The sequence below is a fragment of the Heteronotia binoei genome, chromosome 3 (genome assembly GCF_032191835.1).
Source record: "Heteronotia binoei isolate CCM8104 ecotype False Entrance Well chromosome 3, APGP_CSIRO_Hbin_v1, whole genome shotgun sequence".
NCBI classification, from domain to species: Eukaryota; Metazoa; Chordata; class Lepidosauria; order Squamata; family Gekkonidae; genus Heteronotia; species Heteronotia binoei.
The window spans coordinates 155,070,530-155,081,975 of record NC_083225.1 but is presented as its reverse complement, the minus strand read 5'-3'; the positions used below and the strand labels follow the sequence as shown (position 1 = coordinate 155,081,975).

Genomic DNA, 11,446 nt, shown 5'->3' with positions numbered 1-11,446 from the left:
TACCTCCCCCCACCACAACAGAAACCTGGTTGTGAGGTAGGTGGGATAAGAGAGCTGTTACAGCATCTGCCTTTCAAGGACAACTACAAAAACTATGGCTGACCAAGGCCATTCCAGCAGCTGCAAGTGAAGGAGTGGGGAATCCGACTGGGTTCTCCCAGATAAGAGTCTGCGCACTTAACCACTACACCAAACTGGAAGAGACATCCAAGGTCACCAAGTGAACCTCATCATGGTTGAGTGGGGATTTGAGTCTGCGACACCTAGGTCTTTCCAGAACTGGAGTCCAGCACTGTATCCACCACATGGTCACAGAAATGAGCCACAGCATCTTTGCATGAGAGGTAGTATATCCTTTGCATGCATCATGTTATGTCTGAGTGTCTTGCCAATTAGTTCTGAAATGTGGCCTGCACAAAGGTGACTTCTCCTTTACAGGCAGACACATTGCTTGCTTTCTTCTGAGTCAACAGAAACAGGAACCACTGGAGGGAACCCCATGTTTGAATTCTGGCTGCCATCTTGAACACATGAAGCTGCTTTAAGCAGCCCATTGGCCTTATCAAGATCAGCAATGTCTACCCAGACTGGCGGCAGCTCTGCAGGGGCCCAGGGGCCGGTCTTTCACATCACCTGATCCCTTTCACTGGAGATGCCACTGAAGCCTGGATCTTCTGCATGCAAAGTGGGTGCTCCCTCAGTGAGCTCTGCCCAAGCATGCTGAGAAAAGGTAAGGTCTTTTAAAAAAACCAGGCAGAAACTTGCATGCCCCATGAACTTTGAAAAAGGGTTTTTGGTGACCTAAATGGAGGAGGCCCCTATCCTGGAGTCAGTGACTGTCCTATTTGAGGTGTGCTCCGGTCATGCTTGGCTATAAACCTCCCGCTGTTGTAACTGGGCTCCTACCACTTGAGAATGAAGGTGAGCGGCTGGGAATCAGGTCGGGCTCTTGGTGGAATGCCGGCTGGGGAAAAGTTGTGTCGGGCTCGGGAGGTCCGAGCAGCGCCTAGCGGGGCTGGTGCGTTCGAACTCGGTGGCCTGCAGAGGGAGAAGCGGTCCGAGCGGTCCCACGCCCACGCCCCTCTCCCGGGGCAGCAGCAGCTGCAGAAGGCGAGCGAGGCTGGCGGCGAGCGGGTGCGCCGTGGCCAAAGGCAGGCTGCTAGTCCGCTGCGGCAGCGCCGCGGGGCCGCCAGGCTGCGCTCTCGGGCCGGCTGGGAGCCTGGCTGCGTCCCCGGGCTGCCGGGGCTCCGGAGCGCCAGAGCCTCCCGGGGAGCGGGCGGTGCAAGCGGGCGGTCCCGGGACAGCAGCAGCAGCAGCAGCGGCAGCAGCTGCTGCAGCGGGAGGAGCCGGAGCGGCTCGCTGCTGCAGCGGGAGCCGCCCCGGCTCGGAGCTCCGCTTGGCCGGGCTGCGGAGCGCGCCCCTGGCGCCCCTTGAGGGGGGCTTCGCCTGGACTTTGGCTGCCGCCGCGGAAGCGCCGCCGGCCGAGGTGCCCGCTCAGCTCCGCTCCGCGCCCGGCATGCCTGGCTGCAAGGGCTCCTCGGGGTGGGCGCTTTGGCTGGCCCCTCTGGCGGCGCTGCTCTCACTGCGAGGTAAGGAGACCCCCGGCCGGCCGGGGACGAGGGGGGGGGCGCGTTGGGCGGGATGGCACGGCTGGAGACGCTCGCCTCCTTCCCTTCTTCCCTCCCTCGCTCGCTGCCTTCCTCCCCACGCTGGATTCGAACTCCCAACTTTGGCGCCAGGGCGCGGCGAGGGTGGGCAGAGCAGGCGGCGCAGACCCAGCCCAGGTGTTGGGCGCTGCTTCTGCGAACCCGAGCAAGTTATTGCAAAGTCCCGGAGAGAGTGATCAGTCTCGCCCCCTCCTCCGTAGAAACGTCGCCCTCAGCGCCCCGGTTACTTTGCAGAATGATCCGCCCGCTCTCCTTTGGCACTCTCTGCAGAGGAGAAAAATGGTGCAAGGGAAGGTTCAGGAGCGGGGGAAAGTCTTGTCTGCTTCTGTGACCTTTAAGGAACAGTAGCTGGAGAGGTGATTGTATTATAGGGAACTGGAAACGCGTTACTCCTGTACTCTTTATAATGCAGAGGTATAATGTTCTTTCCAGAAGGCTGAGAAGTGTGGATTTTTCCCAGTTTGTTTTTAGAAGCACTGTGCATGAGCTTTTTATGAATCAAATGGGTTGAGATTTGTGTGTGAGTTTGTGTGTTTAAGGGTAACTGAATGTTACATTTAGAAGAATGTTACATTATTTTGATTGTTGTAGCTTTGGAAAAATGGATTAATGCTTCATTTTCCCAGGCGCATGCAGTTGTGGCTTCTTAAAAAAAACGACGGGGTGTTTTCCTGAACAATTTCATTATGATTAGTCCCTGAAAATACATCCTTTGTTTTTGATGTTTCCTGTTTTACACTGTATGTCACTTGGCTTGGACCAACTTAATTTAGTGAAGTTCCTTTAACTTTCAGGTATTGGCTTACACCTGGCATCTTCTGACAGGCATGCCGAAAAGTTGACTTTAGGAGAACTTTTGGCCCCTGAAGGACAGCAACACCAAAATTCATATTTAGATAAAGATGCATAACTTGTGGGCAGCTCTGATTTGGTACTTTGTTTGGTGGAAAGTTTATGGGGTGGGCTTTTTTCTTTCTTTAAGTTTTATAAACCTCTTGGCATACAGACATGGAAAAAATACAATCTAGTAACTACTTTTGCATAATCCCATTGATCCCAAATAATTACTGGTTCTAACATTAGCTTCCTTCTGGTCTGTGGCAGCAGGCAATAATCTCTGTGCCCTAAGGAGCGAGAAAAGGCCCAGCATAGCTGGTATTTTATAACTATCTGAATTGATGGAAGTTAATAGGCATCAGAAATGTGTGTCTTTAACACTGCACTAAACAGTTACATCAGGATTGCTTATAACGTACCAGTGATGTATTTGTATGCGGCAGAAAGATGAAATCCAGTTTCCATATACTTATTTGAGTGCATCTGTAAAAGTGACACAGTGGACGTGCAGGTTGGGCTGTGATTCCAAACACACTTAGGAATAAATCTCATTTTAATCAGTGGGACTTAATTCCAATTTGTAATCTTGTACAAGACCAGGATGTGATAATTTACCTTGGCTCAGTGTATTAAAAACTGGGAAAGAACTGGAATCCATACAATTATCATCAGTTCTATTTTTCCTCATTTGTTCCTACTGATGGATCAAGGCAAAAAGGATTTTTTTTTTGGGGGGGGAAGCTTAGCAGGGATCAGGTTTACTGTTATGTCTTCAGTTACATGGAAATATTTTAATATTCATCATCCTCGCCATATCTGTGAAGTATCAAGACACAGAGGGGAAAAGTTTGACAGCATTCTTCTAACTCCATTGAAGCCTTAGACTTAGGATGTTATTCTTTTAGGATTGCATTCTTAGTGAAAGAGAAAGAAAAATCCTATTGCAAGTCACAATAGGATTTTTAGTAATCTCAAAAAAGTATGTGTATAGTTTTCTACTCTGATCTTGTTTCTGTATCCCGTGATTGCTGCCCAGCAAGTGGTGAGTTGGCAGGGAACTTTTTGCCCACTGAGGCTTGGGGATGAAAGGCTGTCAGGTACAGAACAGCACCAGCTGAACTGCAATTTGTTTGGTACCTTTTGCCGCTTTGATTCCACAGCACTCCTGGGTGTTAGAAGTTTGGAGTTTTCTCATGAGGTTTCCACAATTTTGACATATGCTGTATCAGTTGTTTGAACTCTGCCAGTTTCCCTATGAAGGATCTCTGACCTGGATGGCCCAGGCTAGCCAGATCTCAGAAGCTAAGCAGGGTCAGTTCTGGTTAGTATTTGGATGGGAGGCCACCAGGCAAGTCCATGGTTGCTACGCAGAGGAAGGCCGTGGAAAACCACCTCCAAAGGTCTCTTGCCTTGAAAACCCTACAGGGCTGCCATAAGTTGGCTGTGATGATGGAAATTTACACACATAGTACAAACTCTATCCCTCCCTTCTGCATACCTCACTATAGCTCTATCTGTCTGGAGGTTACTAAGCAATATATTTTAGGTCTTCCAAGGCATATTTGGAAACAAAACCAAGCAGAAGTCCAGTGGCACATTGAAGAATCACAACATTTATTCTGTTGTAGGTTTTGTGAGAGAGAGCTGGCTTGTGCTCTGTCTCACTGAAACTCATACTGCAATCAATGCTTTTAGCCTTTAAGGTGCTGCTAGACTTCTGTTTTGTTTTTCTGCTATAGACTTACACAGCTCAATCAAATATTCTGAAACAGCTTGGGATTCTGACCAAAGAGGTTTCAGATCCTTTGATATTACACTAGGAGGCCACAAATTATGTGGTTTCTCTTAAGAAAAGTTTTGGATGGCTGCTAGGTGTGATCAGTGTTCCTGCTTGATCTTTCTGACACCAGAAACAACACTTTCAGCCTTCTGCCATCATAGAATTTACCTTCCTCTCGTATGGACCCAGTGACATTCTGGGTTTCTGAAAAAAAAAATATAGCTCATGCAGTGGTGGAAAATTCAATATACCTTGAGAGAAGATTGGAAGTCTCTGTGGAAGAAAAGTACACTTATACTGTACAATAAGGGAGAGGGAGGGCTTTTGTGGGCAATAAGAAGACCGCTGCTGGACCAGAACAATAGTCCATGTAATCCAGCATCCTATCCCATACATTGGCCAACTAATTCCTCTGAACAACCTACAACATTGCATAGAGGCTGAGGCCTTCCCTTGATGTTGCCTTCTGGCTCTGGGATTTGGAGGATTAGTGTCTCTGAATGTGGAAGTTCCCCTCAGTTGCCATGGCTAGTTGCCATTGACAGACATCCTCCATGAATCTATCTAATCCACTTTTAAAGCTGTTTGTTCCTGTGGCCATCATTGACAGTGAATTCTGCATTTTAATCACTCTCAGTGTAAAGTACTCTTTCTTTTTGTCTGTCCTGAACCTACTGCCCATCAGTTTCATTGGATGCCCTCAAGTGCTAATATTTTGGGAGAAAATTTCACTTTGTCAGCTCTCACCACTTCATGCATGACTTTATAAACCTCTCTCCTGCTCTGCCATAGCTATCTCTTTTCCAAACTGGAAAGTCCCTAGCTGTTTGGCCTTTCTTCACAGGGAATGTGCTCCAACCCCCTAATCATCTTGGTTGCCTTCCTCTGTACTTTTTCCAGCTTTGCAATGTCCTTTTAGAGATACAATGACCAGAACTGTACATGCACAGTATTCCAACTGAGGCGGCACCATAGATCTACACAGGGGCATTGCAATATCAGTTGTTTTATTCTTAGTCCCCCTAATATACAATTTGCTTTTTTCATTGCTGTAGCACACTGGGTTGACGCTTGCATTGACACTATCCACTATGACCCCAAGATCTTTTACCCTCTTAGCCTCAGCAAGTTTAGACCCCATTATCTTATACTTGAAGTGGGGATATTGTTTTTGTCCCAGTGTGCATCATCTTACATTTACCAGCATTGAACTTCTTTTGCCACATTGTTGCCCACTCACCCAGTTTGTGGAGGTTCTCCTGGAGCTCTTAGGGAGCCCACTCACCCAGTTTGGTGGTTATGTGCACGGAATCTAATCTGAGAGAAGCAGGTTTGATTCCCCACTTTTCCACATGCAGCTGCTGGGTGACCTTGGGTCAGCCACAGTTCTCACAGATATGTCCTCTCAAGCATAGTTCTCTGAAAGCTCTCTCAGCCCCATGTACCTCACAGGGTGTCTATTGTGGCAAGAGGAAGAGAAGGAGATTGTAAGACACTCTAAGACTCTGAATGAACAGAGGGGTATAAGTCCAATTTCTTCTTTCTCCTCTTTCTCCTCAGGCCTGTAGCCACAGAAGGGGGGGCTGTGGGGGTCCTGGCTCCCCAACTCGGGGCCCCCAACCAGCAGCCTTCACTCCCCACTACTGCCTCCTCACTCCCCACAATCCAAATTGTGCAGGAGAAGTGACAGGAGCAGCTGCCTGCCTCTCTGTGTGATCAGCTGGTTGACAGGGTCTTTAAATGGCACAGAGAGGCTGGCCGGCTGATTCTGCCTGCCCTCCCATGTGATTTAAATCACTGACAAGGCGGCTCTCAAGCTGGGGTGGAGACTGTGGCTGAGAGGGAAGTTGTGGGGGGATAGATTTTTAGATGGGAGGGGGCTTTTAAAAATTCAACTGCCCCTTGAATTTTTAAAAAGTCCCTCCCCACCTAAAAAATCCTAGCTATGGCCCTGCTGCTGCTGCTGCTCCTCATTTTTCATCATCTTGAATAACTTGTATCATCTGCAAACTTGGCCACTATACTACTCACCCCAGTTCCTGGTCACTGATGAATAAATTAAATAGTACTGGCCCCAATACTGGTCCTTGTGGGACCCCACTGTATACTTCCCTCCATTGTGAGAACTGTCCATTGATTCCTACTCTTTTGTTCCTGTCATTTAACCACTTTTTAATCCATAAGTGAATCTATCCTCTTATCTGATGTCAGCAAAGTGAACTCAGGAGTCTTTAGTGAGGTAGCTTATAAAAAGTTTTTGAAATTTCAGGTATATAATGTCTACTAGGTTACCATTGTTTCCATGTGCATTCACTTTCTCAAATAATTCCAAAAGGACTTTCCTTTGCAGAAGCCATGCTGATTTTTCTCTTTGTCCCTCTATGTGCCTAACAATTCTGTTTTTGGTTACAATTTCTACTAATTTGCTTGAGACAGATGCTAGGTTGACTAGCCTCTAATTTCATGGTTCCACTCTGGATCCCTTTTTTGAAAACTGGTGTAACATTTGCTATTCTTTTGGTACAGCTGCTTAATTTAGTGATAGGTCACATATACAGGTTAGTTGATCAACTATCTCACATCTGAGTTCTTTGAGAACTCTTTGATCAGGACCTGGAAATTTATCAGTTTTTCATTTTCCCAGTAGGTGTAGAACAAACTTTGGTCACCTCGATTTGGCTCAATTCTTCAGATTCCCTGAAAATAATGGCTGTGGCATGGGTATGTGCTTCGCATTCTGCAGGGGTGGCCAACAGTAGCTCTCCAGATGTTTTTTTGCCTACAACTTCCATCAGCCCCAGCCATTGGCTATGCTGGCTGGGGCTGATGGGAGTTGTAGGCAAAAAACATCTGGAGAGATACTGTTGGCCACCCCTGCTATAGAAGCAAAAAAGTCATTGAGCTTCTCTGCCATCTCCCCATCTTCCTTTAGCAATCCCTGTTTTCCTTTGTCACCCATAGTTTTCTGCTCTGGATATGTAAAAAAAATGTCTATTGTATATTCAAAAAAATGTTTAATAGCTTCCCTCATACTTTAGAGCAAAACGTTCTTGCTGATTCTAAGAGGGAGAGTAGCCATGTCGTTTCTGATCAAGACAACAGAAAGGTTGCGAGAATCAAAATCAGTTTTCTTTTTGAATTAAGAAGGCTGACTCAGTGTACCAGAATTAATAAGTAGTTTAGGTCATACTCAGATGAGATGCACAAACATATGAAGCTGCTTTCTGCTGAGTCAGACAGTCTGTCAAGGACAATATTGTCTACTTTGAGCGGCAGTGGTTCTCTAGGGTCCCAGGTGGAGAGGTCTTTCACGTCACCTGCTGCCAAATCCTTTTAATTGGATGTGCCAGGGATTCAGCCCAGAGGCATGCAAAGCTGCTGAGCCATGGCCCCTCCCCAAACCTACACTGCCAATGATTTGGGGGATTGTGTTTCCCAATGGAGCCTATTTGTGCCACCTATTTTTAACAGGGAGCAACGTTTTCTCATCATTTATATCAAAGACTTCTCGTTATTCATCACAGTGCAGCAAAACAGATTTATGCTTCCTTTTGTCTGTGTAAGCCACTCTCTCAATGCCTATATCAGTAGCAAAAATAATTACATGTTCTCAGTTTTTTTTGTCCAAGATTTTCTAATTATAAACTACTGCATTCAGAATGACAGTGGGATCTGTGCGCCAGATCTAGGCTTCCGATGCATCTGTAGTGTCTACATTTGCTCTCCCCTTACGCAATGACAATTTGGACAAATGGACCTGGTTCCTATTGGGACAGGGTATGATCTTTTAATAGATGTTCACACTGAATTAGTGTTATAGGGATATTTTCTGTTCTCTTTCTTCCTAATGTGAAGGGAACAGACATATGTAAACAGGCTGCTACTCAAGCATGATCTCAAAATTATCTCCATTTTAGAGCTAAATGAAGACAAATAAAATGTTCAAGGAGTAGCTCAGGATGACAATGTTCACACCTGGTCACTTCTTGTGCCTCATTCTACGTAGCATTCACATTATACTACAGCATTTTCTAGTACCAGCTTTACACGGACAGTTATCAGAGGTCATGTCTACACTGAATTTAATATTGAGTTGAAACAGATTCAACCATTGACATCTATATTGAAAATGCCTGTGGACCGAGGTAGATAATGTTGGTTGGCTGGATTTGGGCAGCCCATGTTCAATCGTTTGAGGAAGTGGAATGGATATTTTCAACCTTTAAGACAAAATTCTTGGCAGAAACAAGCTTTAGTTAACTTTTATGGTTGACCTTCTGAGTGGCAGTATGTTGGCTGAGTCAATCTGTTGTGCCCCTGTTCCCTGGCAACAAAGGTGATTTGTCTTGTGCCCCAAACCCTTCAATGTCTTTGGAGTTTCAGATAGTCAAAGTGCTGTGATTTGGAATGCTGCTCGCAAGGTCTGTTGGAGGAGAGCTAAAATAGTTTGCATCCATCTTACACAACAGGAAGTAGAGGCACTCAGCAGTTCAGGTTTGCACTGGAACAAATAGATGGCATATTCTTGGCTTCTTGGGCCAATTCTTAACCACTAGAGAACATTTTACATCTGATGGCAAAATAAGCAGTATTCCCCATGGTACCCCTTAGGGGATATTTAGCTACTTGTTTCTGGTGACTCATCAATTTGTCAGGATGCTACTATTATACTTTTTTAAAAATACAGTATGCAATAGTGCTTGTAAACAGTTTCTTTCAAGGAGAATTGCACACACAACATATTTGGTGTTCTTGAGAGCAATAAGCTAGCTTTCCGATTTTTTTTTAAAAGTCTGCTCATGCTTTCGAATGGCAGTGAAGTTTTTCTGTTGGCATTGTTCCATTGGTACAATTTTTTTATAAATTGTGAAGTGCTTAAAATGTTTGCTTGGGAGTAACTCAAATGCTGCTCATTTAGAATGCTGTAAATTTCACAGCAGACCTGTTCTGCATTCAAATTCATCTCACAATCAGACTCTGAGTCAATCAGGAATATGTTCAGATTGCACTGAGCAGCTTGAACAGTCAGTGAACAAGTTTGCAGTTGCCTGTTGGTCAGGAGTGGACTCACAGCTGATTGGGAGATTAACTGGGAATTGGGTTCTTACCCAGTCCCTTCAGCAAAAATAGCTGCACAGTGAAAAAGCAAAAGGGAGAGAAGAAAGAGCTCATTTCTCTTCTGTATCCTCCAGTTTGAGCAAGAAGCAAAGCAATATTTTTAATGTCTGCATTGGAAAACAGGAGACAGAGCTCATTTATCTCCTTTTCTCAGCAGCCCAAGCTGACACCCCCAGTTTGCTGCATCTCAACAAATCTGGGAGGCAACAATGTTTCCAGGACTGGAGATCAGAAGAACCTGACTTCCAGATGATCAGCTGGGAGTCAGCTCCTATTTCCCCTCCCAAAACCATTGCTGGGTACAGAAGAAAATTTCCCCAGCAGGAGATCAGAAACGAGTCCCCAGCCTGTTCCTGCACATACACGTGAACATGTGCCAAACAGCCCATCAACTAATTGGCTGCTTAATCACCACTGGTGAATGGGAAGTGAGCAGAATTGACAGGTGTTGAAGCATTACTACTGTGCATCTTTTTAATAGATAGCTTGACACTGTTGATCTGGAAGTGAGTTCAGGCTGATGAGGGATTAGAGTGGGCATCAACATTTAAAAACATCTTCCAATACAGCTGTTTACAACCAAGACTTTTCATATAGTTTCTCCATATGGGAAACTTAGTTGTCCATTTCTGTGCAAATGCTAATTTTTTTTAATGTACTGCTGTCGAACAGCATAAAGTTTTCCAGCTGTGGCCAAGAGTGTTTTTTACCAGCCTCAGCTTGTTAGCCTGCTGTGGCCTTTCCTGAGCATTAAAGATCTGGCCACAGTGGCCCATGCCCTGGATACACTGATATTAGTTTACTGCAGTGTTCTTTACAAATGGCTGTTTTTAAGACATGTTCTTATTATATACTAGGAGTAAGAAAAATACAACAGGCTCTAGGAGGCTCTGGGTGAGTGCCTACAACCCTTGCTGTCTTCCCAGCCAAGTGAAGATATTCACTCCCCCCCATCCCACCTCAAGAGGAGCAGTTCTCTGCCATCTGGAGAGTAGTTGGAATTCTGAGTGTTCTCCAGCCCTCACCTGGAGATTGGCAACAGTGGTTCCCCAGGAAGAAATGGCATTGTATCTGTCTGAGGTCCCATCCCTCCTCTAACCCCACCATCTCCTGGCTGCAACTTTATCTCCTTCCCTTTATCTGCCTCTCTGACTTCAGCTTTCCATCACTTTCCAGTCTTTCTCCAGAGTTTGGGGGCCAGCAGCTTACATCACTCTCCTCTCCCCCATTTGATCTGAACAACATATGAACACATGAAGCTGCCTTATACTGAATCATACCCTTGGTCCATCAAAGTCAGCATTGTCTACTCAGACTGGCAGTGGCTCTCCAGGGTCTCAAGCTGAGGTTTTTCATGCCTATTTGCCTTGACCCTTTTTAGTTGGAGATGCCAGGGATTGAACCTGGGACCTTCTGCTCTACTACTGAGCCACTGTCCCTCCCCAAACCCTGTGAGGCAGGTTAGGCTAGAATTCTGTGACTAGTCCAAAATCACCCAGTCAGCTTCCATAGCAAGAACCTGGATCTGGCAGACCCCATCCTGAAGCTCTAACTTGTATGCACTCCTCAAAGTCCACCACAAAACCTCCAGGAATTTCCCACCAACCTGGAAAGGTATCACTAAAGGTCCCTGGGCGAGTGCCCCCCACCCTTACTGTCTTCCCATCCACCCAAGTGAAGGCATTTACTCCTCCCCACCTCAAGGGGAGCTGATCTCTGCCATCTGGAGAGCAGTTATAATTCTGAGTGATCTCCAGCCCTCACCTGGGGATTAGCAACAATGGTTCTCCAGGAGGAAATGGCTGGTTTGAAGGGTGGCCTTGTACCTGTCTGAGACTCCACCCTTCCTTACACCCGACCCTCTCCAGGCTCCACCCCTCAAATCTCCAGGAATTTCCCAACCTGGAGTTGGCAATCCTATCTCCTTCTCAGCCAACCATCCTGAGGTAAAACTGCTTTGGGGAGTTTGTTCAACATTCTTGGGTCAGAGTAGGTGGGGCAGGGGAGTCAGCTAGTGGGAGGCAAGGGACTCTGACTGAGCTGT

General features: G+C 46.2%; 1 protein-coding gene across 1 annotated transcript in view; it reads left to right on the top strand.

Moving 5' to 3' along the window:
- The first annotated feature begins 1,465 nt into the window (after window positions 1-1,465).
- IGSF11 (immunoglobulin superfamily member 11) overlaps window positions 1,466-11,446 on the top strand; it is a 240,471-nt gene continuing 230,490 nt past the window's right edge. Inside the window, exon 1 of the mRNA XM_060234659.1 lies at window positions 1,466-1,589. Within this exon, the coding sequence (XP_060090642.1) occupies window positions 1,517-1,589 (73 nt within the window). The 5' untranslated portion in view covers window positions 1,466-1,516. The remainder of the gene's footprint in view (window positions 1,590-11,446) is intronic.